This window comes from Phyllopteryx taeniolatus, chromosome 9 (assembly GCF_024500385.1).
Source record: "Phyllopteryx taeniolatus isolate TA_2022b chromosome 9, UOR_Ptae_1.2, whole genome shotgun sequence".
Classification (NCBI taxonomy): domain Eukaryota; kingdom Metazoa; phylum Chordata; class Actinopteri; order Syngnathiformes; family Syngnathidae; genus Phyllopteryx; species Phyllopteryx taeniolatus.
In genome coordinates this window covers 16,531,139-16,559,045 of record NC_084510.1, presented here as the reverse complement: position 1 = coordinate 16,559,045, position 27,907 = coordinate 16,531,139, and the positions used below count along the sequence as shown (strand labels likewise).

Below are 27,907 nucleotides of genomic sequence, written 5' to 3'. Positions count from 1 at the left end.
TTGAGACTAAGTAGAATGGTGCGTGAAACACATTACTTTCTCCTCCCAAAGCGTCCACTTCAGAATGAGGGTCAAACAATTCCTAGCTTTTGTTATTATTTTTCAAATGTAACTAAAATCGCAATCATGGAAATTTCCAAAAGCAACTGCAATTTAATTACACATTTTCTCTCAGTGTACCACTGACCCATGCTGCCGTCCCTCCTGTCCACAAGGTGGCGCCTTTGCTCCGAAAACCTGTTAACTGCTTCGTCACTTCCTCACAAGAAGAAAACAAAACTCCAAAGAGCTTTATGCTAACTGTGTTTTGCACCGATCTCGTTATGTAGTTCAGTGAGTCACCTGCATACACGGTTTTGATCAACTACGCACCGATATACAATATACACTCCAGCTCACGGCTCCAATACCACAATAAACCAACGAAGGAACGGTGAGTCACGAGAACGTGTACCTCGCTAGCACTAGCTTGCTAATCAACAGAGGCTTTAGCTCACATTAAATGTTGTCTTAGCTAAGCTAAGGAGAATAAAGACAGCCTGATTTGATCTCAGTATGCACTGAGGTTTCATATTAATGTTGTTTTGCATTGAGCATCACGCCTAATGTTACGGGGGGAAGCGTGTTTCCTTTGTCGTTTCGGATTTGACTTGAGGTGACGCTCACGTGTAAACAAATATACAAGTTGCAAAGGAAGTGGTATCGCCTGCATTAGATTGTCTGAAAGAAGGAATTTAACAGGGCCCGTGATGTGCTAAAGGGCCTTTATATTCCTCTATCACGCTATCGATGTCATGATTGTTAACACTATTGTTAAATGCGAGGTTTTTTGTTCAATAATGTGGTTTTACTATTGTTTTGAATAGACAGATTTATTTTTGAAAAGGTGTGGACGCTTCCCAAATGTTTTCCCCACAGTTTTCACTCACGTTAAGAAAGAGGGGAAAAATATCTCTAAAGATGTTTACTTTTCTTAAGTGTATTTACATGTAAAGTACATTTTCAAGTGACAAGTATCACCGTGTTTACACTGAATGTATGAAACAGACCCCCACATTGCACGTATCTCTAACGTTTTTTCTTCTTCCAGTCAGTAAACAAGAGGAAAGAATCAACAAAACATAAATACTAGAAGTGCTACAATGGACAACTAAATGATTATCAAATTGAATTAACAACTGTTTTGATGATCGATTAACAGTGTAAATACCCTGTCCTAAAAAAAATAAGTTTAGTCTGATTTCATGTCACAGTCAGGGGAAAAAAGTGTATTTTTATGCAGTCAATGACTATCTGCTCTTCATGCTGTGTGCACCTTGGCCTCCTCGGGGCACTGTGATGCGATACATGCATGGAGCTACTCGTTTAATGTAAGCTAAAAAAAGAGTAGAAGAAGAAAGTCACAGTGTAATGTTAATTAACTCGTTTTTCACAGATTAGGAAGAATATATGCCCGTGAGTATTGTTATATTACCCGTCTATATGTGTTACTACGGCTTTTGTGTGTGAATATTTCTTATTTGAAGAAAAATCCCTCCCGTAACCAAATGCTAATATTAGCTAGCCCGTCAATAAGGTTTTCCATTGACTGTTAGCATTAAGCTGCCGGTGTCGAAAACGATGTCTTGTATTTAAATATAAAATGAGGGTAATTATTTTTGTTATGCGCTTAGTTTTACAGTAAGAGCCAACTGGTGTCTCAGTAAACACTTTAAAGTCCACTCAGGGGGCAGAATAACATTCTACAGGCTGCAGCTCAGGCTCAGCTGTCATCTTAAGGCCTAACCCGAATGTGTACCCGTTTATCCAGTCAGGCGGTGCTGGTAGCGGTTTCTCCTAGCGTCATCACAACATCCTATATTTGACAGGATGTTTCGGGGATAAAATCATTTCCGACCGACACTGAAAGTGACATTTTGCATGAATGAGAGGGGTGGTGGGGGAAGAATGAGGCTACAGGGAGAAGAGATGGCAAGGGTAGAGGACTTTAAATACTTGGGGTCAACCGTCCAGAGCAATGGTGAGTTTGGTCAGGAAGTGAAGAAACGGGTCCAAGCAGGTTGGAACGGGTGGAGGAAGGTGTCAGGTGTGTTATGTGACAGAAGAGTCTCTGCTAGGATGAAGGGCAAAGTTTATAAAACAGTGGTGAGGCCAGCCATGATGTATGGATTAGAGACAGTGGCACTGAAGAGAAAACAGGAAGCAGAGCTGGAGGTGGCGGAAATGAAGATGTTGAGGTTCGCTCTCGGAGTGACCAGGTTGGATAAAATTAGAAATGAGCTCATCAGAGGGACAGCCAAGGTTCGATGTTTTGGAGACAAAGTTAGAGAGAGCAGACTTCAATGGTTTGGACACGTCCAGAGAAGGATGATGAGGATGGAGCTGCCAGGCAAGAGAGCTAGAGGAAGACCAAAGAGGAGGTTGATGGATGTCGTGAGGGAAGACATGATGGCAGTTGGTGTTCGAGAGGAGGATGCAAGGAGATAGGCTCTCATGGAAAAGGATGACGCGCTGTGGCGACCCCTAACGGGACAAGCCGAAAGGAAAAGAAGAAGAAGAAGAAGACTGAAAGTGACATTTTGGGCCATTTTCGGTGGGGGGAAGTTTTCAGTGACTTAGAAATTTGTACTGGCCCACACGGGCCAGTGTCTATCCGCAGGTTGTGGCCCGACACAGCGGCGTAGTGGCCCCGGACCACCGCTAATGTCGGACCCTGGTAACCATTAGCCAGCCAACAGCCAGCCGCTAACCTAAACTGAAAACAGCCAACTACACTCTCTTTCGCAGATTCACTCATCAGGCTAGGCCCTGCCTTGTAAAGCCACACACACTCAAATTCTCAGATACTACAATATAGTGTGGACAAAAATAATACCTGCTGCACCACACAGGCACTTTGTTTTTGTATTATGTGTTAATGCTAAATTTAATCCTAAACTGCTAAACTGATGATATTCAGTTTGTTTTCCTTTTGTATCACTCGAAACAAGCAGTGTTAGTACAGGCTTATTATTAACCTGTAGGTGGTTAAAATGTTACATTTTCTCCGGAGGTAAAGTGATCATAGCCAGAGAAGGTAGACGCATCATGTTTTCTTTGTCTTTTGCTCTATTTGATAAGATGCAAGCGGGTGAGCCTGGTGTGCCGATGGCAGTAGCAAGTTCACACAGCCGCTCAGAAGACGAAGAGTCGCTTGTTATAAAAGATGTAAAAAGGACAGCGACGCAAGCGTTTGGCAGTGGCGTTCCCAAACGTCGAAGTTCCTCCAGGTTTCATTCAATCTATTGTGTATTCCTTGCTTGGTCCTCATATTTTGTTGGGAATAAATAAAGATGTAGATTTTTTACTTCTCGTGATAGTCTTATGTATTGAATTGCAAACTACCGTATCAATGTTGTCAAACAACATCCGCAGATCAATAAAGAGGAAGAAGTTTGACGATGAGTTGGTGGAAAGCAGCCTCGTCAAGTCATCAAGTCGAGTTAAAGTTCCTCCTCTCATGGAACCTATACGTTGCTCAGGTAGTGAGCCTTCATCCAGCGAGAAAAAGAAGGTAAGGAAAACAAATGGAAACCCTGTCATCAACATTTCATTTTAATCCTGATTTTTTAAATTTTTTTTCCTTCCCCATTCTCTAATGCTACCTTGTCAGGTGGCAAAATCAGGCCCAGCTTTGACGCCGTCTCTCACAATGCTGATGCATCCGACGGCGGTAACTAAAAGGATGAAGAAAAGTAAACAGCCGCTACACATCACAAAAGACTTGGGTCGCTGGAAGCCTACTGACGACCTGCTGCTTATTAATGCAGTGCTGCAGGTGAGTAGTAGAAAACGTGTTATATACTCTCAGTGGTCACTTCATTAGGTACACCTGTGCTATCAAATTAGAAGTTACCACTATACTGTATTAGAAACCCCAAATGATGCAGTGTAGTTGAATTTCAATGTAAACCACAGCCAAAATAATATCCATCCATCCATTTTCTGAGCCGCTTATCCTCACAAGGCTCACGGGAGTGCTGGAGCCTATCCCATTTATCATCGGGCAGGAGGCGGGGTAGACCCTGAACTGGTTGCCAGCCAATCGCAGGGCACACATAAACAAACAACCATTCACACTCACATTCACACCTAGGGGCAATTTAGAGACTATAATTAACCTAACATGCATGTTTTTGCGATGTGGGAGGAAACCGGAGTGCCCAGAGAAAACCCACACAGGCACGGGGATAACATGCAAACTCCACACAGACGTCATCGGGGATTGAAACCCGGTCCTCAGAACTGTGAGACAGACGCTCTAACCAGTCGTCCACCGTGTCTCCCCCACAATAATTAATAAATATTTTTAAATGAATACCTTTCTTGACAGTGTCGCTGAGAAGTAATGTATCCCATCCACTTACATTAGATTTAAGCTGGGCTGGGCTATATGGCCTTAAATTAAAATGCCCCTTCCACACAAAAATCTGATTTCCAAATTCCAAAAATTAATTTTCCCCTTTGCCTATGACAGTGATTCTGAAAGTGTGTGGTAACTGTAGTGGTACGCAAAAGAAATCCTGCAAGTATAGTTCACTTAAACTTTTTAAAAACTAATCTTTAGTATTTTTCCCCAAAAACATTTATTTTGGTAAATTTTTTATTCAACATTTATGTGCAATACATTTTAATTGAATCATCATTTATATGCTGTTTGTGTATTTCTATATTTAAGCATAGTTAATGTTTAACAGTTACTGCTATACTGTTGTCCGAGCAGACGGGATAGAATCTGTCTTGTTACATGTCACAACAAAGGATAATCTTTAAAGCCTGCAGATAATCAATCACTAATCAAAATTTTGAAGGTATGTAGAAGATTTTTAATAGGATAGTTTTGTGTTCTACTACGACCTTGTCTAGTTGTCTTTGTAAAGGCTGAATTGGGCTCTTGTATTGGATCTTATTAGTAAATTAAATTCGATTGTGTAAGTCTATCCATCCATCCATTTTCTGTAGCGTTTTTCCTCACTGGGGTCGCGGGCATGCTGGAGCCTATCCCATCTATCTTCGGATGAGAGACTGGGTACAACCTGAACTGGTCGGCAGCCAATCGCAGGGCACATATAGACAAACAACCATTCACACTCACATTCAAACCTACGGCCAATTTAGAGTCTTCAATTAACCTACCACGTATGTATTTGGGATGTGGGAGGAAACCGGAGTACCCGGCGAAAACCCACGCAGGCACGGGGAGAACATGCAAACTCCACACAGACTAGGCCGGGATTTGAACCCTGGTCCTCAGAACTGTGAGGCGGACGTGCTAACCAGTCGCTCACCGTGCCGCCTGTGTAAGTCTAATGCAGTTTTAATATCATGTATGTGATCATATATTTTTGTATTCTGCAGACCACAGACCTCACATCAGTTCATTTGGGGGTCAAGTTCAGCTGTCGTTTCACTTTGCGGGAAATTAAAGAGCGGTGGTATGCGCTCCTCTATGATCCCGTCGTCTCAAAGTAAGACATCATGCAGGCAAGCAGAATCTTCTCCTTTCGCTGAGTTGACATATTGAGCCTTCATTTTCCTTCCCATGGTCGTGGCTGTTCAGACTCGCGTGGCAGGCGATGCGGCAGCTTCATCCGGAAGCCGTAGCGGCAATACAAAGCAAAGCTCTCTTCAGCCAGGCTGAGGAAGTACTACTGGCCAAGATTGGTTCGGTCAGTACAAGTGATTCTTTTTATGATTGCTTCACGATTGTGCCATTATGATGGAAACAGCTGCATGTTTGTTTGTCATCAAACAGACGAGTCAGCCCAAATTAGACATATTCCAGGAGCTTCTGAGTAAACACCCAAGCGTTTTTCACCAGTCGCGCACCCCCAAAAGTCTGCTGGTCCACTGGCAGCTTCTGAAGCAGTACTACCTACTGGATGACCAGAGTGGTGAGTCGGCTTACCCATCTAAACCAACGAAATGTCCTTTAAAATGCTTCATAATACATGTGTGGTATTTAAGCTCTGTGGGCACAGTGAATTGACATCATTTATATCATAATGCATCTCAAACAGGGTTCATACAGTCATGAAAAGTTCATGAAATATTGCGTGGATAATATTTAGGATGCGTAAAACAAATAAAATGGTGTAATGTGCGATTGAAATTGAAATTGACAAAGAAGTGCAACATCATGTTACCTAGGTAATGCATGGTTTTGATACTTGGTCTGCTAACCACCAATGAAGAAGAACAGTGTGTGTATGCCGCTGTGCAATGGCGAAAGTGTGGCTTAACATTGTAAAAAATAATTGCCACTCGGCTCCGTGCAGCCCCTCCAATAAGATAATATCGTGCAAAGGAGGTTGCGCGATTAACATGGTTGAACACCACCGGCCACCGCACCTTAAGTCACTATCAGGTGAGTAAAACAATAAAATACGTATTATGCCAATATTGAGGCAGCTAACAAGTTAAAGTGGAACTAAAACGTTTGGTCGACTCATATGCCAGTTAACATTTGCATATGTGTTTTATACAAAGTGAGCATGTGTGGAAGAGACACACACTGTCCATAAAGCTCAAGCGCACGGCCTGCAAAGGGAGATATGATCATTTTCCTCAACAATAACTGTTTTTGCGTTTATACTGTACTTGCTGCTAATTTGGACTGGGTTGCTGTTTTGTTTTCCCATCAGTGAGAGTTCCGTAACATTTTTTAAATGCTTGCAGGCTGCAGCATCAGACACTCATACAGGTGCATGTCCATAAATTAGACTAGTGTCAAAAGCTTAATTTGGTTAGGCAGTTCAATTCAAAAACGTGAAACTCATTATAGAGATGCAACTGCACACACTCAGAATGAATTTTTTTAAAATATACTGTTTATGTATAATTTCATGATTATCGATAACAGCAAACAACAACCTAAAATTAATCATCTCAAAACTAGACTATCAATGTAACAATCAAGACACAATGATGTTAGGCAATAATGTACCCTCTGAAAAGTATTTTCCCAAGTGTTTAATGAATTTAAATAATATATGAGTACTGAAATGAATATACTTTTCTACTATATTCTAATTTATTGAGATGTACCTGTATGTGTGAATTTATTTTCATGAGGTTTTAAAAAATAATACTCTGTTATGAAAGTGTAATCTTCCCCATGTGAAAAGAACATTTGTCACGTTTAAATTGAAGTTCAGATGCTTGATATTAATACTCAAATTTATTTGACAAAGTCATTCTTTGTAATGCAAAATTGTAATTTTGCAAAAACAAATGTGATACATTGTGCTGTGAATGTAAAGCATAAATAATTGTAGCGTGGTTAATAATGTGTTGTGTTGCAGTCCAGCCGCTCCCAAAGGGGGACCAAGTCCTGAACTTCTCTGATGCTGAGCAGATTGTTGATGAGGTCAAGTTAAAGTAAGGCACTCTTTAATTTGGGGGTTTGGTTTGCAGCAGTGAATTCCAGCGCTCATACGTTGACGATCACTTCTTGTACAAGAAGTACATTGCACAAAATAGAAACCAGAACTATTGTTCATACATAAATTATCCAATTCAGCACTCTTTATTTGTTTGCAAAATAGAGTGCTGAGTTTTCATTTTGATGAGGTCTGATTAATCTGCTTTAATAGAATTACGTTGTTTTGTTGTTGATTGTTTTTGTTGTTGTTACCAGGGTTGAAAACAAAATTGGCAAAGGTGAATTCATCCATAGACTCAAATATTTTTGAAGTTGGAATGTCAAAATATCAAATACTGGTACTTTGATTCAGGTTGCAACTGTGTCCATTACAAGGTTGATGTAATAAAACCATTCAAATGACAGATATTGAAGCCATAATTTATTAACGATTACGTCTGTTGCACGGAAATGTTCTTGACGAAATTTAGAAAATATGGATATTCAGACAAATTTTAGTGAAGTTAATTTTTATTGGTTGGCAGCTCTGGAATTATCGCGAATGAGCCTTAATCGACAGCAGGTTTCGTAGACAGATGGGCCATCCTGCATTGCCAAGCTTTTTTGCTTATGCCTTCTAATGTGGGCAAAGCATGGTGTTCAATGTTTGATGATCATGTGGAGGATAGATATCTTTTACTAATCCATTCAATTGCACCTCTGTTCATTTTGCCATCTTGTCCTCACATACAGGGAGAGCAGAGATGAAGTATTGGAACATGGTAAGATGGGTGAAAGTTTATTTTAGCATCATTAATTAATTGGAAACCTTAAATATCTTCTTTTGCTTTCCAGAACTGATGATATCTGATCGTCACCAAAAAAGGGAGATCAGACAGTTGGAGCAAGAATTACCCCGCTGGCAGGTCCTCGTGGATAGTATCACAGGTAGAAATTGGCTCTTTCACTAAACGGTTGGCTTAAACGGATATATTTTTGGAACCTCTGAAGTAGGGCTGTTTTTTTTTTTCAATTTATTTGAGTTTGTCGGTTTTTGTTGTTGTTTTCAGAAGGTTCTGTAGTTCAAAGCACATCCCAGCTCACATGCATTGCTTACACTAACAGCATGGCTGCGAACAGATAGGAGCTAGTTTACAAACGTACAGTCAGTGTTGTCAAATTCCAACCGAACTAGCGGCTCTTTTTCAAAAAACAACTGGTGACTTTATTTCCTGCTAAGAAACAGAAAACATGAGTGGAATCAGTTGCGCAAGGCACCATCCCCAGTCCCCCAGCTTAAGAGGTGCAGCTCGATATGCGCTCCCCTTTCACGCTGCATGCAAGGATTTGGTAACTTGTATGTGCGTGGTGTGCAACACAAAATATATAACCAGCAGAGTGTAACTTGAATTTCCATTGATTGTAGTCAGTATAATTTAATAATTAAAATTGTGCACCAGCTGAGCCATGCAGTTCGATGGCTCATTTTAATATATTGTTAAAATGTGAACATTTTAAATGTTAATTTATTAAGGACCGTGTTTACATACGTTTTGACAGAAGGGATTTTTTTAAATAAACAGAAACACTTACTTTTACATTCTCTTTTTCTTTGTAAGTTGAAGCAAGTTAATTCTTGGGTGGATCCTCAGTGTAAATCTAAATTTTCCTGAAATAAAAACGTGTTGCTTCATTACTCTGAAGTGAATGCCTCTCCAGTTATAAGATTCAGAATTCAACCAAAATTTTCAGGAAAAACATGCACAAGATGTTAGATGTCGACGTATCATGTTAGACGTGCGCAAATGTCCGATGTCAGCTAGCAAGCATCAAAGGATTAACTCTTGATGTTTGTTTAGCTTTTTCTGTGGCTTTTTTTTTTTAATAGCTTTTTTGTAAATTGTATACCAAAAGAACAGACTGTCATCATGGCTCATGACACGATATGTGACACTGACTCATCCAAAGCAGTAACTTCTGTATGTCCCCATACCATTAAGTTGTTGAGTGGTTTTAAATTTTACCATGCTAAACCTCGACTGTGTCACAGGGATGAGCATGCCTGACTTTGACAACCAGACGCTGGCCGCTCTCAGAGGACGAATGGTACGCTACCTCATGAGATCGCGAGAGGTAAGTCAATTTACTGTGCCACTGGTGTACTCTTTAGACATATAGTGGGTACAGAAAGTATTCAGAGCCCCTTAAATTTTTCACTCTTTGTTATATTGCAGCCATTTGCTAAAATCATTTAAGTTAATTTTTTTCCTCATTAATGTACACAAAGCACTCCATAATGACAGTAAAAAACGGAATTGACTTATTAAAAAAAGAAAAACTGAAATATCACACAGCCATAAATATTCAGACCCTTTGCTCGGTATTTAGTAGAAGCACTCCTTTGAGCTAATACAGCCATGAGTCTTTTTGGGAATGATGCAACACGTTTTTCATACCTGGATTTAGGGATCTCTGCCATTCCTCCAAAGTTCTATCTTGGTCTCATCGGACCAGAAAATCTTATTTCTCACCATCTTGGAGTCCTTCAGTGTTTTTTTTTTTTACCAAAATCCATGTGTCTTGCACTGAGGAGAGGCTTCTGTCTGCCACTCTGCCATAAAGCCCCGACTGGTGGAGGGCTGCGGTGATGGTTGACTTTCGAGAACTTTCTCCCATCTCCCGACTGCATCTCTGGAGCTGAGCCACAAGTGGTCTTTGGGATCTTCTTTACTTCTCTCACCAAGGCTCTTCTCTCCCGATTGCTCAGTTTGGCCGGACGGCCAGCTCTAGGAAGGGTTATGGTCGTCCCAAACGTCTTCCATTTAAGGATTATGGAGGCCACTGTGCTCTTAGGAACCTTAATTGCAGCAGAATATTTTGTGTAACCTTGGCCAGATCTGTGCCTTGCCACAATTCTGTCTCTGAGCTCTTCACCCAGTTCCTTTGACCTCATGATTCTCATTTGCTCTGACATGCGTGAGCTGTAAGTTCTTATATAGACAGGGGTGTGGCTTTCCTAATAAAGTCCAATCAGTATAATCAAACACAGTTGAACTCCAATGAAGGTGTAGAACCATCTCAAGGATGATCAGAAGAAATGGACAGCACCCGAGTTAAATATGAGTGTCACAGCAAAGGGTCTGAATAATTATGGCTGTGAGATTTCATTTTATTCTTTATTAAATACACAATACACTATGTATTGTATTGTACACTGTGTGTACCATCATGAGAAAAAAAAAAGATTTTAGCAAATGGCTGCAATATAACAAAGAATGAAAAATTTAATGGGGTCTGAATACTTTCCGTACCCACTGTACATGCAAATCAGTCGCCTTTTGGCGAAATTCTGCGTTTTGGACTCAAAATAGGCCATTTACGTGAATTGTATAGAGCCGAAGAGTTTTTCCTGGGGGGGGGGGGGGGGTGTCGCCGCCACTGTCGTCATAGGCGCTCAGGACTTGCTTTGGAAAAGTCACAGGAGTTGACGAGACCAGAAAAAACACTTCTGCTGCTAAGAAGTAACAGTACTTTTACACCGTTACAATGATCTGAATGTCGCTCGCTACTTTTATTCATCAATTATTTGCTTATTTATCAACTATTTCGTGCGTGAGACTATGACTTCGACTTCCGCATTGGGTGCTGTTTACACCAATCTAATTTAAGCGCTAGTGACATTTAAGTCAAGTTTACCAATCAAACGACAAAAGAAAGTCAACTGACCTCAGACGACGTCTTCTATTGGGCTTCACGGGCATAGGTATTAACACTTGATAAGCCCGGCTGATTGTCGTGCCACCATTTTGGGAAGGTCGTCGTTACCATGAAGGCAACGGTGCGCTACTCTTGTTTACATTTAGACGAACAAAAACAACAGCTTTCATGTATCGTAGTATTTGTCTGGCACTGTCTGCCCAAACGTGGATATTTCAGCTCACTTATAACTTGAGAAAACACGTGCAGTCAATTACATTTTTTTTTTGTTTTTTTTGTGCTATTTACTCAGTACTTGAGTAATTATTTCACTGTGTACTTTTTACTCTTAAGTATTTTTTTGGAGCACTACTTTTTACTTGAGTCACATTATTGTTAAGTAACAGTACTCTTACTTGAGTACAATATTTGGCTACTCTACATCTTCGATTGCTCACTCTTACGTTTAAGCAAAGGTTTTGCTCATCAGATCAGCCTGTGTCATATTTGTTGCACTGGTCTTTTGTATTTTCGCATTGAGGTGCTGCGGGTCGTGGTCCTGGTTGTGGTCACAGCGGAACCGCGAAGGACACGTAACATCAGCGACAAGAGCTGATCCGCTAGTACCGCTTGTATTAATTAGGAAACGCGCCTACAATTATCTAATTAGTTTACAGATATTAATGTTAAATGTATTAAGCGACGGAGCGAGGCTAGGGATTATGTCACAACAGAGAATGAACTAACTTCAAATTCAGAAATGGCCAATAAAAACAGAAAAATACTGCACTTAATATTTTCCTGGAGGATGCATTTGGGATTGGCCTTTGAAGTTGGTAATAGTGAAAAATGAAGTGAAACAGACTGATTTTAGTCAATTCTTTTCCAGAATGAGAGCGCTTAAAGAGGAGGATGCTATTCATGTGGCACAGCTTGAAGCAGGCATCAGGTGCAGGTGGAGATGGGCCTGGCTCAAGTTGGAGGCCAAAACAAAAAAGCAAAGAAATGAGGCAAATTTAATTTTAATCTTAAATTTGTACATCATGTACTTGAGCGGTGTAAATAAATGTTCTTCTGCGTGAAGAAATTTTGTTTATTTTGCCTTATTGTACTCTTCAGAGTCTTCCAGATTGCTAAAAAAAATTCTCTGCTCCCCCCAGAACCCAACCCCACCCCCCCCCCCCCCCCCCCCCCAATGTTTTTTTTTGTCAAATTGTTCATACCTTTGAAGTTTGCATGTATGTTGAGAGCAGATCAAGTTGGAAGTTCATTATATTTCTAACATTCATTTCATTTATCCTCACTCAGATTACACTTGGCCGGGCAACCAAAGATAAACAGATAGATGTGGATCTGTCACTAGAGGGACCCGCCTGGAAAATATCAAGAAAACAAGGTGGTTTAACATGAGGAAATGAAAAACCCAACCATGCCAACTGTTAACAATGTGTGATGGTAAAATGACAATTGATGTTCCCAGGAATCATTAAACTGAAGAATAATGGGGATTTCTTCATCGCCAATGAGGGCAGGCGGCCCATCTACATTGATGGCAGACCTGTTCTGTCGGGCAACAAGTGGAAACTAAACAACAACTCAGTGGTGGAGGTGTGTGTCAAGGTTATCAGCCAAGTTATACATCCATCCATCCATCCATCCATTTTCTACCGCTTAACCGAGGTCAGGTCGCGGGGGCAGTAGCTTTAGCAGGGATGCCCAGACTTCCCTCTCCCCAGCCACTTCATCCAGCTCTTCCAGGGGGGATCCCAAGGCGTTCTCAGGCCAGCCGAAAGACAGTCTCTCCAGTGTGTCCTGGGTCGTCCCCGAGGTCTCCTCCCAGTGGAACGTGCCCGGAACACCTCACCAAGGAGGTGTCCGGGAGGCATCTGAATCAGATGTAGGTGAGGGTAGCAACGTAGATCAGCCGATAAATTGAGAGCTTCGCCTTTCGGCTTAGCTCCTTCTTTACCACAACGGACCGATACAAAGTCCGTATCACTGCAGACGCTGCACCGATCCGCCTGTCGATCTCCCGTTCCATTCTTCAGCCTGATAGGACTCCTTCTTCAGCTTGACTGCATCCCTCACCGTTGGTGTCCACCGAACACCTTACGGCCGGCTCAGCAATGGAGGCGCGGCCTAGGGTGTCCTGGTGCCAAGTGCACGTGTGGACACCCTTATGCTTGAACATGGTGTTTGTTATGGACAATCCGTGACGAGCACAGAAGTCCAATAACAGAACACTGCTTGGGTTCTGATCGGAGGGGCCGTTCCTCCCAATCACGGCCTTCCAGGTCTCACTGTCATTGCCCACGTGAGCATTGAAGTCCCCCAGCAGAACGATGGAGTCCCCAGCGGGAGTGCTCTCCAGCACCCCCCTCCAAGGACTCCAAAAAGGGTGGGTACTCTGAACTGCTGTTTGGTGCATAGGCACAAACAACAGTCAGCACCCGTCCTCCCACCCAAAGGCGGAGGGAGGCTACCCTCTCGTCCACCGGGGTGAACCCCAACATACAGGCGTCAAGCCGGGGGGCAACAAGTATACCCACACCTGCTCGGTGCCTCTCACCGTGGGCAACTCCAGAGTGGGAGAGAGTCCAACCCTTCTCAAGAGGACTGGTACCAGAACCCAAACTGTGTGTGGAGGCGAGTCCGACTATATCTCGTCGGAACTTCTCGACCTCACACACCAGCTCGGGCTCCTTCCCTGCCAGAGAGGTGACATTCCACGTACCTAGAGCCAGCTTCTGTACCCGGGGATCGGATCGCCAAGGTCCCTGCCTTCGGCCACCGCCCAGCTCGCACTGCACCCGACCCCTATGGCCCCTCCCACAGGTGGTGAGCCCATGGGAAGGGGGACCCACGTTACCCTTTTCGGGCTGTGCCCGGCCGGGCCCCATGGGTGCAGGCCCGGCCACCAGGCGCTCGCCTTCGAGCCCCACCTCCAGGCCAAGTTATACAGTGTATGATTTATATAATAGGGTTGCTTATCCTTTATCATGCAAGTGACCATATTTGATCACATAATTAACATTTATTTCACACTTTGAGGCACTTGGACTTTGAGCAAGATAGTGATTACCACGTCTGCCTCACAATGATGAGGTTCCGGGTTCAAATCTCAGCTCCAACCTTCCTGTGGCGTGGGAGTTGCATTTTGTCCCTGTGCTTATGTGGGTTTTCTCCGTGTTCTCTGACTTCCTTCCACACACCAAGAACATGCATGTTCTTGGTGTGTGGAAGAATTTGGTTAATTGAAGACTGAATTGTCCATAGGTGTGAGTGGGAATGGTTATTTGTCTATATTTGCACTGGGGTTGGTATGTATGTACCCTGCTATGTACTGTGACCCCAATGAGTACAAGTGGCATAGAAAATAGATGGATCTACAGTACTATATAGCGATATAATGACAATAATGGCACGTCATAAAAGTGTGGTCATTTACTTCAGTAACTGTCTCGGCTTGAAGTTCCAAGCTTTTCAATGAATGGCCAGTTAAAAAGATCAATACATTGTGACATATGGTGCTTACATCTGCTGCATCTCTTTCTGTAGATCGCAGGACTACGCTTTGTGTTTCTAATAAACCTTGAACTCATCTCGCTCATCAAAGCCGAGGCAGCCAAGATGACGCAACAGTGAACACTCTACTTCGTACTGTATATAGAAGTCCTTTGGACTTGGATTTTACAAGCTGATCTATGGACATTTTCCATGTTGTACCGTAGACACTCATGGTAGAGAGCTTTTCCAGGTTTCCACATTGTTTTATTTAAATTGTGTAGTGAATCTTTTCCAAAATAATAAACTGGTATGCACACAATTTTAATTCTCTGCAGTCTTTGTCACACTTTCCACTTCAGTAACTCAGCAGCTGACACACACTTAAGATAACACTGATAAGGGCTGCAAAAACAAATATCTAAATCCTTGCATTCACCATTGTTGATACATTTCTCATATTGCTGTGTCACATTAAATGAAGACCAGAATAAAGTATCTCACAAATAAAACGGCAAGAACTGCAGAATTTAAGAATATACGATGAAAAACATGCACAATCTAATAATAATATTATGAATCTACAATCTCAATTTAAAAGGGGAACCAGAGGTAGTACGTAAGAATAAAAGGTGCAAGAACAGCTCAATTGAAAATAGTTTAGGGCAATTATATCATATTATCATCTAAAAATGAAAAGAGGACTGCATTGTCATTGAAAAAGTGTATACACTAAGAATAAAAGAACCAAGCCACCCATGATGCTAATACCCCTCTTTTATGTCAAAATTGCTACTGTTTGGGAAGCCTTTGGAGAAGTGATTCTCAACTCGTGGTGAGCCATTCTGGGCACGTTGCGGTCAGTAGTAAAAAAAAACAAATTCTAGGATAATTCAGACTGTTAAAAATGTTGAGTTGCTTGAGACTGCAACACTCATTTCCTAAGAACAGAAAATATTGATGTTGCATTTTCCTAACAACAAGACCGCAGTCCCAAGATATAAAATTGCAGTTATGTTCATCCTCAATTAACATGTAAGTATTTATGTTTAAAAATATCATATTCATATGTTTTCAAAGGGGCGGCACAGTGGGTGACTGGTTAGCACATCTTCCTCACAGTTCTGAGGACCCAGGTTCAAATCCTGCCTCACCTGTGTGCTATTTGCATGTTCTCCCCGTGCCTGTGTGGGTTTTCTCCAGGTACTCCGGTTTCCTCCCACATTCCAAAAACATGCATGGTAGATTAAATTGTCCATAGGTGTTAATGTGAGTGTGAATGATTGTCTATATGTGCCCTGCAATTGGCTGGCAACCAGTTCAGGGTCCAGTTATTTATTGTTCCTAACTTCACGACATAGAGGAAAGTGGGCACATCTTAATATTTAATGTATTTAATCTCAATATTTAAACAAAGCTAAAGGCATTTAGACAAAAACTAGGCAGGCAGGTTTTCCATTATATTATTTTCATATTTTAATTCTATTTTATTGACCACAACTTGAGACACTCTATTGTCTCGGGCTATAACATTAGGAGCAGTATATGACTTTACAAAGATAATAATGCTCAGTTTGACTGATACCGTCCCATTAACTCAACAGTGTGTTTATTATTGTGGTGGTAGTATTTGAGGTAGTGTAGAAATGTACAAATAATTTTAAGAGGCGTTTCAAATAGTTTATCTTAATGAACCACATGGGCATGCAGCACTGGAAAGTGCTGCAACTATAAACTACTTTTTACTCTTTTAAAAGGCTCTTGTAATGCATATATAGATACATACCTAATGTGCTCAGTGGCAGATATTTTCCAATATGAAAATGTTGTATTTAACTTTTAAGTTCAATACATTTGGTTTTAATCTTTAAGAACTGTTCATTAAAATGTTAAAATTGTATGCGCAAAGCATTCTCATTGAATTGTTATTCAAATGCAGTTTTTCGTAAAGAATGACGAGTCTTCCGTTCTGACATAAGGGGTTTCAAAGTTACAAACAGCACTCAATGAACTAGTTTGCGCAGTGGCATAAGAATACAGTGTCATCAGTCAGCATGAGAAGGCGCACACATTCACTGATTTGTTTTATTTCATTGTTTTGTATTTATGCCCTGTACGATTTCCTATATGAACTCGAAGTGGCTCCCCCTAGTGGTACACAAAAGACACAGTACTGTTCAGTTGTATTTAACTTTTAAGTTCAATACACTTTCATTTAATCTTTTTACAATTTTTATTTAACTTTTATGTGCATTGCATTTTAATTGAATCATTTAAGTCGTTTTTTAAAAGCACAACACTGTATTAATGATTAAAATGTGCATAATGTTGCAGTGTCTTACAATAATTTTAAATAAACGTTTTAGGAATAAAACCCATCTTGTTTTTATTTTATTTATTTATTTATTTTAATGAATACTCAGGCCTAGTCTACTACTGTATTTTAATGACGGTCATGATTGTGGTACTTGGTGTAAAAAGTTTAAGAACCACTGATCTAGGTGTATCTATATTGGTCACTTCCTTGCTTATTTCAGAATAGAGATAAATTGTACACGAGAGCAAAAAGTCTGTTGTGGATGTTTCCGATGTGAGTGTTGTGTTGTCGTTTTACAACACTACGCGAACCTTGTTAACGTGAACGTCTCCCAACTGCTGCTGCTGCTGCTGCTGCTGCGGGGTTTCACATCTCACGTGTCTTCGATATTTTTTGCGTGGCAGGGTCACAACTAACACAAGCGGGCGTCTCACAGCGCATATGTGAGTTTGTTTTTCTTTATTTACCCCAAGACGCGGGTGGAAATTCATACCAGATCCTCTTCGTGGACAAATACACGGGTGGGTGATTTTGTGCGCCCTGGACATCATGGCAAAGCTCGCTAACTGTTAGCAAAGTTAGCCATGAGAGGGACGTGTAGACATTCTGTATACAAACTCCAGAACGCTATACGAAGTGTGTCCTTATAGTATCTGCATTCATAGTTAATTTACTAACATTGTGTACATTACTTCTCGAGGATGGTGTTGGGTTAAGAAATCACTTTCATGAGACATTGTAAATTACAGAGAGAGTGTGTTTTGTAGCTAGTGCCCAATTCGTGTTATGAACCACACGACCGGGAATACATGAGATTTGAGTCCTGTTTACTGGAGGCAGTCATTGCCCATTTTCTTGTCACTTAATTTTCTGTTTAGTGCCCCGTTCAAGTTGTTTTAGCGACCTGTGTACGTGTCACTTACCAAAAAAAGAAGTACAGAGTCTGAAATATAAAAAAGTAAAAATTCAGTTTTAATGTCAATTACAAAGAGTACATATTTTGATATCTTGGCACAAGGGGGGGACTATTCCTGCAAAGTAAATAGTTCCCTCTTACTAGCTTTCTTAGTGCTTGTACTGAGAAGATAAATGCTAGCTAGCGTTTTTTTGTACTAACATTGTGAAATTACTTAAGAAACCGTTGCAATATTATCTAAAAGTAACAAATAAATAAATAAAAATACACCTTACCTGTGTGTTTAGATTAGACAATTTTTCAACGCCAGAAGGTGGTGGTTTTTAGGCCGGCACAATACACGACCATTTCGCATGAATATTCTTGGAACTGACAGCATCAGCTCTTAAATAATGTCTCCAAATCTGTTGCATCATTGTTGTTAATGCTGCTTATTGAGTATCTGAATAGTTCAAATTCCCACTTGTGTTCGCACACAGTTACGTAGTGAGAGATGTTTAATCCTGTTGGGATTGTAGTTGTTTATGATGGCATGTTTTTTGCCACTGCATCCTAAATTTCTCGATACTTTGTCAACTTTTTACTAGCCCTCATCTTCGCACCTCTAAGGAAATTTATAACACGGCGTATATTAACCGATTAGGGTAATGTTGAATAAAGACAAAAGAAAAACTCGGTCTACTCGTCCTTCCACTTCAAGCCTTGCTTATCCTCCCGATCTTTTAAAATTTAGCCACTAGGCTATAAGTAAAAAGTTGTCCAAAAAATAAATGTTCAAGTAAAGTGCAGGTACCTGAAAAAAGCTACTAATGTACAGTAACAAAATATTTTCACTTTGTTACTTCCTTCCACAATGGTGGGCTTCCTCTGGTAGAGAGAGGAGAGACCCTGTAGAATTTGGTACTGGCTTTTGTTAGCTGTTGGCCGCTGGATGGTTGCACCTGTTAACGCTGCTGAGAAATAACCGTAAGTCGTAAACTCAATCGCTACTGGAACAGTTGATAAGACAGGCCTAAATGATTAAAGGTGAGCCCTTCCAACTGCAATCTATGCGTTTATGGCTGAGATCCGTCATTCATTGTCACTGTCTGCAATACATTCAAATTGTAAATGCGATGTGTTTAAAATAGTTTTGTTTTTTTTGTCGTCGTGTTAAATTCTGGCTGCTTGCCATAATTTAAGGCCACAATGCCAGATATGGTATTCTCTGAATTCAAAAGGAATTGATGAAGAGAGAACTCTTCATCTTCCTTGTTTTAGAGTACAGTTTATCATTGATAAAAGAAGACACTCTGTCTGATTAATCTTTTCCATTGACTAATGTTAGACTGATCACTTTGGCCTCATCTGCACCACCCGAGTCTGCTTGAACCTTATCATTTATCTTTGTTTTTTTTATTGCCCTCCATAGCCAGTGAACTCTATAAGCGTGTCATTCTTTAATATGCACCATCGTTCATACTAATAGTTTCTTCTTTTATAAGGCTTTGCATATTCATGAAGGCGCTACCTTTGTTTTTCTATTATGGTGCAGCACAATAAAATATAATATTGTGGAAAACCTAATTTATTTCAGCTGTTAAAAAAAAAAAAAGTGAAACTCATACAGATTCTCTACACAGAGTGAAATGTTTTCTAAATTGTGATTATTATAGTAATGAAAACCCAAAATTTACCATCTCATGAAATTTATAATGTTACATGATTTTTATTTTAACATATAAATGACAGAAATGGTCCTTCTGAAATGTATTTTGCCATGTGTTTAATAAATCTACTTAGTACATAATTAGCCTCGCAGCCTCATTCTTGGCTTACTGTCACAACATCAGTATAAAATGCCATTGTGCTTGCTATTTTTTGTTTTCTTTATTTCTGTGTAGATCCTCAGTCATCCAGGTCATGCTAATCCACCAAGGTTGAATAGAGGCAACGTTTCTTGTTTGTTGACTTTGTTGTGCATTTGTGTGTGTGTGTGTTTTTTTTTTAAACATTGAAATATAATACATTAACACTCGTATGTCATGGCATACTTTTGCACATTTATTTTGACCGGTACTTCTATAGTTCTGGAAGTATAGTAGTAATAATCTCTCTAATCTCTAATAATTATTTCATCCTATGTGTGTTTACCACATTTTTGTTAGTACAGCTCCTTTTTTCAAGGTCTCTGCTGATTGGTTGGTCCAGTAGGAGGTAAAGAGTTTAAATTTGCCCTTTATCATTTTTTACAAAAATGCAGTGTATACAGGCCGTGGAGTGAGCGCAGGCTTAGACACAAGATAAGAATGAAGTTAATGTTTGCAACTCACTGTGAGTGGCCGCCTGTGACACGAAAGATGATATTAACTCACATCTTTTAAAATTAAAACTGTAGCAGTTTAATGACACCGTCTTTCCTCTTATTACAATGATTGGAGTTCATTTACTCGACTGCAGTGGAGAGAGTGCCGGGCTTTTATCAGGTGGGAGGCTTAAATTAGTTTACTCCAGTTCCTTGTTCTTTTCAATGTGATGTTTAGCAGCATTAAGCATACACATAGGTCAGTATAGTGGCAAAAATTGTACTTAAGTAAGAGTACTGTTACTTTAGAATAATACGTATGACTCAAGTGAAATCAAAAAGTCTTCTTCTAAAGATGTCTACAACCTCACATGGTGGCATCAATGACAGTAAAGCTAATCTGTTGGTTTAGGGCAAGGGTGTCAAACTAATTTTTGTTGCGGATCATTGTTATGGTTTCCCTCGGTGGGCTATTATTACTGTAAGTCCATATATACTGTAAATGTATGATTGCCTCATATTATTACATGTGCACAACACATTAATGGCTAATGAACTCATTTTACAATCAGAAGCCAGTAAAAAAAAAAAAAAAAAGATCAAATACTCCCTTTATGTTAAAAGGGTGATTAGTAGAAAAAAAATAATTACAATATCTCAACATTAACAACAGGAAAGGCAATTTGGGTATATTAACAAGAAACGTGAAGTCGATGCACATGATTTGCTTTCACGGGCCACAAAATGATGTGGCGGGTATTACATTTAATGAAAATATATTACTTGAAGTGATTGTTTCAGTGGTGTAAAAGTGCATTGCAAACTCATACTTAGGAGCGTTTTTAACACTACGTCCCTCATGTAATTACTACATCTAAATATCAAAAAATAATTATCTACAGACGAGCATTTAAGCTACACCCAAATTAACTCACAATGCATATTTTATATAATAAACGTTTGAGAAATAATTGCATCACATTTTTCATCAATTAATACGGTACGAAAACGGACCCTGATACCAAACGGGTTCATCACCCCTGATTGACTGCATCTGTTCACACTTTCATTTCATATGTTGGCTAAGTCTTCTCAATATGATCTTTCCACAGAACATCAATGCAATGCTCCTGTTTAGATACTGTCGATGTCTTACTCAATTTGGTCCCGTTTTGCCTCGAAGGTACTGTAGGGCATTTGCTCGCAAGTGGTGTTTATCCCTCTTTGTATTCGATTAGAGGCCTAATAAGATGGTCTCAATTTTCGTAGACCCCAAGCGTTTACCGCTGCAGCTTGGTGTGCGATTCGCCTAGTGGGTGGCAGCAGCAGCAGCAACAACAAGGACCAGAGATGGGAGCACCCAAGACACAGTCCAAGCTGGAGACAAGCCTTAGCGGGTCTTCTGGCTGGGACAGGAGCTGTGCTGGCTTACGGCCTCCACCATCACAAGGTCTGGTTTCTTCCCATCATCATTCACAGTTTCATTTGAAAATATCATCAATAGGGATCCAATTGTAAAAGTAAACCTGTGGAAAAGAAAGGAGTATTAAGGCTACACTGAATAAAAAAAAAATATATTTTCAAGAAAAAAAGATTAAATTAAAATTTTAATTTTAAGAGAATAAAGTTGTATATCAAAAAGATTTACCAAAAATAGCATGTTCCAGACTCCAAAGACTGACTCCAAAGTGTTTGTATTCCTCAGCGCTGCAGCCATGATGCTCTTCCTCTGCTCTATGTACAATAGATAATAGATGTAATCATTGTCACATGGCCGCCACGTAGGCACGGGGACGATCTAGTATTATTGTATATCTGTGACCAGGAAATACATCAATCCCATTCTCTGCTTGCATTGCGCCACAGCTCCAGAAAACAACTCTATAATATCATTAGATCAGTGGCATGGGGGAAAAAAACAAATCAATGATACTATCGTTTATCGTGACAATTTTCAGGAAACTATATCATCCTAAAAAATTTGCTACCGTGGCAGGCTGAAACATAATATATGGAGAGAAAGCAAGAGCAATGGATGACACAAAAATATGTGCAATTTGTCCAAATAAAAATCTACAATATAGCGGGACCGCAAAGCAACAACCGTTATATAGTGGAGGATTATTGTATCTGTACTCCATGATCGTAAATTGCAGGGACTCATTATTCCAGGGCTGGGACTCATTGTTTCCAGACATGTGCATCCTGGGACTCCCATAGTCTCAAGTGTAAAATGATCTATGGTATATTGTCAAGGTGAAAGTCATAATTTTATAGGAATGAAGATGTATTTGTCAACAAAAAAGTTTAGATTAAATTTGTATATTTTTAGAAAAAAGTTGTAATCTTAGAAAATAAAGTTGTATATTTGCAAGATTTTAATTGTATATTTTCAAGGTTAAAGTAAAAAATGTTATGATATTCAAGTTGTATAGTTTGAAGATTAAGGACAATAGTCATCTATTCTTTTTAGAAAAAAATCGTACATTTTTAAAATTAAAATTGTGTTTTCAATACAAAAACTTGTTTATTTTTAAGATTAAATGCATACCAAAAATTTTACAAGAATAAAGATGTATACTTTAGTGATTAAAGTTGTAATATCCATCCATCCATCCATTTTCCGTACCGTTTATCCTCACTCGGGTCGCGAGCGTGCCTGAGCCTATCCCAGCTATCTTCGGGCGAGAGGCGGGGTACACCCTGAACTGGTCGTCAGCCAATCACAGGGCACATACAGACAAACAACCATTCCCTTTTATATTCACACCTCCGGCCAATTTAGAGTTTTCAATAAACCTACCATGCATGTTTTTGAGATGGAATCCGGAGTGCCTGGAGAAAACCCACGCAGGCACGGGGAGAACATGCAAACTCCACACAGTAGAGGGGGGATTTGAACCCGAGTCCTCAGAACTCTGAGGCAGATGTGCTAAGCAGTCATCCACTGTGCTGCAATTTGTACTATATTTTTGAGGGAAAAAAAGTTGGATATTTTCAAGATTACAAAATTGTATATTTTTGAGGAAAAAAGTTCCATTTGGCTCTATTAATTATTTTGTTACAATTAACTTAGTACGTAGAGTTAGTGGTATTCGCTGCCATGGTGACGCCGCGACAGTGTTTTTGCAAACAGTGCAGCACAGACCCAACTCAGCACATTTGTCAGTTTTGACTCCCACTTCCACTGTGATTCAGCATGCACCTCTTGAACTCAGCATCAGTGTCAGATCTCTTTAAAATCAAGCAAAGTTGGACGCATCGCTGTTTGGATTGTGCGGATGACTCCCAAATTGATGAGAAATGATTCAGTACAGAAGACGTCATCGTGTATTTTAAAGTATATTCTAACTAACTGCTTTTAGATGCTGTGCTTGCTGATTGATAAAACTGACGTAGCGTGTTATCTCTGCCATGCAGGCGCAACAGACCGACGCCGTTAACGTTCTGGTCAAAGCAAAGCCCGCCCAACTTCCCATCTTCAGCCAAGAGGAGGTCACCAAGCACCGCAGTCTGCAAGATGGCGTGTGGGTCACTTACAAAGGCGCCGTCTACGACATCACCGCGTTCGTCACAATGCACCCCGGCGGGGATAAAATTCTTCTGGCGGCAGGCGGGGCCCTCGAACCTTTTTGGGCTCTCTATGCGGTGCACAACCAGGAGCACGTGCTGGACATCCTCTCTGAATATAAGGTGTGATGAGCAGAAGCCAACTTGGTGACAAGTGTCAAGAACTAATAATTCCTTAATTCACTATTTCTTTTTACATACCTGTTTTATTGATTGAAGGCAACATGCACCACTTTGCACCCACATGAAAGGATGTACACATTTTCACTTACGTGTCTAATGTGTGTAATGACATACAGAGGGGGAAAAAGATGTCACTATACCGTAAAGACACTACACAAAGGTAAAAAGTAATGACAAATTTATAAATTGAAGATAAAGCAGTTAAAACTAAACAAAAGGGCGAGGAGTGCATAACAAGTGCTGTGAGCAGTTAAAACATTTTTTGGAATACAAAAGTCCATCCATCCATTTTCCAGAGGCGGGGTACACCCTGAACTGGTCGCCAACCAATCGCAGGGCACATATAAACAAACAACCATTCGCGGACACATTCACACAAGGGCAATTTAGAGTCGTCAATGTTTTTGGGATGTGGGAGGAAACCGGAGTGCCTGGAGAAAACCCACACAGCCACGGGGAGAACATGCAAACTCCTCACAGGCGGGGCCGGGATTTGAACCCCGGTCCTCAGAACTGTGAGGCAGAAGTGCAAACCAGTTGTCCACGGTGCTGCCTATATATCAACTTAAGTTTCATATAGCCCTTTCAATGCCAATTTGTGAAACTGCACTGGAGAGAGGTGTAGGTATTTTATCTGTTTAGGTCACCATCCACACTTACAATATAAGCACATGCCTCTCGGGCATGGCCTGGTTGAATGTCGTGAACAAGTCCACGCTGACACGGTGTGAAATTTGCACCGTTCCTGACACTCACAGTCCTGCCAATGTAGTCACCAAAAAGCATTACGGGTATTCAGAATTCATCGCAGTGATGTTTTAAACCACAGTACTGTAGTTGTAGAAAATCAAGCAAAAATATTGCTTGATCGACATTTGTTTCTGTCGATATTTGTAGCTATTTGTCAGACGAAGGTTGGTATTTCAGTATTTATGTAATAAAACTGTTTTAAAGGGGTAAGGTACTCAGTCAGGTTTCTTTTACTACAAAGAACAATTGACCTTTTGTGAGTCATTGCTGCCACATTTAAATCAATTGGCCAGTTAAGCTGACTGTATCAGAGATGTGCAGTTGAATAATTGCACTACGCTGACCTTTGAAAAAAATTTGCGATGCACTAAATCTCCAATAAATAAACCGCGATATAGCGAGGTCGAGGGATTACTGTAACGTGTATCCAGTGAAACACGGAATAAAGCAGTTGGATTGCAATTTAGGTTGCTCAATCAAGCGTGCGGCTCGTTGGGTGACCACTTCCAACAGCCAGCGGCTGATAGGCGAGGGAGTTTCTAGTGCAGTACACGTTCGCGGCTGAGCTCAACTGAACTAAAAAAAAAGAATCAGTTCATGGAGTGATTCTATTGAGTATGTTCCCTCAAAGGTTTTGGTCGTTTGAATGAGTAGTTTGCGAGTGACAGCACGAGTCGAGCCCCGTCTACCGTTCCAAATTCTCATGTTTTTATATTCAACAACAGTGCGTGTATTCTTTATTGGAAACGTAACAAAAAATATTGTGGTGGGTTTTTTGGGGGTGCTGGAATGTCAATGGGGGAAATAATAGGACAAACCGTGACTGTTTGACAGATTCAGCATCGCATTTTTTATCGTCTATAAGGTTGGCGAGTTGCGAGCAGAGGATCAGAAGAAGCAGCAGAGTGTGGCGTCATCCGATCCGTACTCGTCTGACCCCGAGCGACATCCCGTCCTGCAGGTCAACAGCCTGAAGCCCTTCAACGCAGAGCCGCCTCCCGAAATCCTCTCGGACAGCTACGTCACGCCCGCCGCCATCTTCTTCAAGAGGAACCACCTGCCCGTTCCTTGGGTGGACCCGTCGTCATATGAGCTGCAGGTGGACGGCCTCCCCGGAGGAGGTCTCAAGCTCTCCTTGGACGACTTAAAGAGCCACTTCCCCAAGCACACGGTCACGGCGACGCTGCAGTGCGCGGGCAACCGCCGCTCCGAGATGAACGCGATCAAGCAGGTGAAGGGACTGAACTGGGGCATCGCCGCCATCAGTAACGCCAACTGGGCCGGTGCTCGCCTCCGGGACGTGCTGCTGGAGGCCGGCTACAGTCCGGACGTGGCGCGGTGGGCTCGCCACGTACAGTTCGAGGGGCTGGACAAAGACGTGACGGGGACAACTTACGGCGCATCTATCCCTCTCAACAAGGCGATGAGCGAGGAAGGCGACGTGCTGCTGGCTTACGAGATGAACGGCGAACCTCTTCCGGCCGACCACGGCTTCCCGCTGCGAGTGGTGGTTCCCGGAACGGTGGGCGCCCGGAACGTCAAGTGGCTGTCCAAGATCACGGTGAGCGCGGAGGAGAGCAGCAGCCACTGGCAGCAGAACGACTACAAGGGCTTCTCGCCCGCCACCGACTGGGACACAGTCAACTTTAAGTCGGCTCCGGCCATCCAAGAGCTACCCGTCCAGTCGGCCATCACCGCGCCCGCGAATGGCGCGGTGGTCTCCCGCGGCGACGAAGAGGTGACTGTGAAGGGCTACGCGTGGAGCGGCGGAGGACGGGAAGTGGTGCGCGTGGACGTGTCGCTGGACGGAGGGAAGACGTGGCAGGTCGCCCAGCTGAGGAACAGCGACAGGGGGCAACCTCCGGAACCTTCGCCCCCGCCAGGGAGAGCCTGGGCCTGGAAGCTGTGGGAGCTCACGGCCCCTCTCCCCCCCGAGGCCCAGCAGCTAGAAATAGTCTGCAAGGCCGTGGACAACAGCTACAACATGCAGCCCGACACGGTTGCTCCCATCTGGAACCTGAGAGGGGTGCTGAGTAACGCCTGGCACAGGGTGAAGGTCACTATCAGTGACGATAAAGAATAGACTTCAGAAGACTGTTGTTTGATGCCCAATGATGACGACCTGGGTGTGTACCTCCCTCAAACAACGTTCATAACTTTCTGAGTCTGCTACTGTGCCAACTTGATATGATCGTGCAGACATGTTGTCTGTGGAATTTGGAAGTTTTAACAAAGGAAAGCCGTTTTAGCATTTAGTCAACATCTTTGATGTCCACCTTAAGTTCCATGTACTAGTACGCTCTTTGTCCGCACTAGTGAACCAGCGTGGCTTAGGTGGTAGAGTGTCTTACTAGTAAGGACAAAGAGTACCGGCACACGGACCTAAAAATGGATCTCAAACAGTACAGTATAAAGGCTCAAACAGCTTTCCAAAAGTCCGTCACACTTTGGTCTTGAGTGCAAGTGGTCAATTGTTACATTTTTATTCGTAGCAATGATGATACTTTTTTGTTGTTGTTGTTGTCTTACTGAAGCTTTGTTAACTACTTGAATAAAAAAAAAAAAGTGTTAACTAATGACATGATTTGACAGCTAATTTATTTTAATGAAAGACTAAACTGTTGCGTAAAGCATGGCTTCGCTGTCATTTTGGCTTTGGTCTTGCCAGCTGAAATGATCATGTGTCGATAAGAAGAGAACACAGCGATGATATTAATTAGGGAGATGTCCTTTATTGTATCAAAAATCATAGGAATATTAAACATCGATAGTTGCTCCCTCTTTAAAGTTTTAATTATTTCAAAGAATCATGGATTATCGAAACGTTGATCAGTGAAAGATTCTGACTGTGGATTGATTACCAGTCAAATCAACACTGGAATATATACAGTAGCTATATTTTGATGGGAAATGTTCATTATCATTGAAGATTATAAATAAACAGTTTGTGAATGTATACCTGTCATTGTGATGATTTATTTGCAACAGGTGAAAAAAGTGATGTTTTGTGGTAGCTGGCCTCAGTTTCATGCTCCTAACAGATGAGATAGCGCTCACATGCTGGTGATACATTCTGTGGCTTTTGCAAGCTGAAGTTCTCCTAAAATTAGGCTTCTACTTTGCTGACAGTAGCTGACGCAAACACCATAATGCAGGGATGCACACCGAAGATCAGCAAGGTGCAAAGTCTTTTATGTAATGGTGTGGATGTGGCTTCCATAAGTGAAGGCAAAAATGAGGACAAGTTCGGAGAATTCTAGCCACGTCCTGTTTGGGGAATTAGGT

General features: G+C 41.3%; 2 protein-coding genes across 4 annotated transcripts; both read left to right on the top strand.

Annotated features, from left to right (window-relative positions):
• The first annotated feature begins 239 nt into the window (after positions 1–239).
• mcrs1 (microspherule protein 1) lies at positions 240–14,924 on the top strand. Its single transcript, XM_061785649.1, has 14 exons — positions 240–433; positions 3,121–3,269; positions 3,415–3,553; positions 3,653–3,817; positions 5,398–5,507; positions 5,600–5,708; positions 5,795–5,933; positions 7,344–7,419; positions 8,156–8,184; positions 8,258–8,350; positions 9,453–9,535; positions 12,407–12,494; positions 12,579–12,706; positions 14,657–14,924. Exons 2-14 carry the CDS (start codon positions 3,121–3,123, stop codon positions 14,741–14,743), a joined length of 1,395 nt encoding a protein of 464 aa, XP_061641633.1. The 5' UTR covers positions 240–433; the 3' UTR covers positions 14,744–14,924.
• A 2,206-nt stretch (positions 14,925–17,130) lies between these two features.
• Positions 17,131–27,578, top strand: suox (sulfite oxidase). Of its 3 annotated transcripts, none has more exons than XM_061784002.1 (5): positions 17,131–17,362; positions 21,232–21,302; positions 21,389–21,569; positions 23,540–23,812; positions 25,488–27,578. In XM_061784002.1, the coding sequence occupies exons 2-5, from the start codon at positions 21,244–21,246 to the stop codon at positions 26,703–26,705; spliced, it is 1,731 nt and encodes a 576-aa protein (XP_061639986.1). In that variant the 5' UTR covers positions 17,131–17,362; positions 21,232–21,243; the 3' UTR covers positions 26,706–27,578. The 3 variants fall into 3 exon arrangements, with proteins under 3 accessions (XP_061639986.1, XP_061639984.1, XP_061639985.1); XM_061784000.1 differs by having other exon boundaries at positions 17,132–17,440; XM_061784001.1 differs by lacking the exon at positions 17,131–17,362 and adding an exon at positions 17,463–20,300.
• Positions 27,579–27,907: the final 329 nt, after the last annotated feature.

Coding starts and splice junctions, on each gene's coding strand:
- mcrs1 (XM_061785649.1), top strand. CDS start 3,121: ATGCAAGCGGGTGAGCCTGGTGTGCCGATGGCAGTAGCAAGTTCACAC. Junction 5,709..5,794: donor TACTGGCCAAGATTGGTTCG/GTCAGTACAAGT, acceptor GTCATCAAACAG/ACGAGTCAGCCCAAATTAGA. Junction 7,420..8,155: donor GTTGATGAGGTCAAGTTAAA/GTAAGGCACTCT, acceptor CCTCACATACAG/GGAGAGCAGAGATGAAGTAT.
- suox (XM_061784002.1), top strand. CDS start 21,244: ATGCTCCTGTTTAGATACTGTCGATGTCTTACTCAATTTGGTCCCGTT. Junction 21,303..21,388: donor GGTCCCGTTTTGCCTCGAAG/GTACTGTAGGGC, acceptor CAATTTTCGTAG/ACCCCAAGCGTTTACCGCTG. Junction 21,570..23,539: donor ACGGCCTCCACCATCACAAG/GTCTGGTTTCTT, acceptor TCTGCCATGCAG/GCGCAACAGACCGACGCCGT.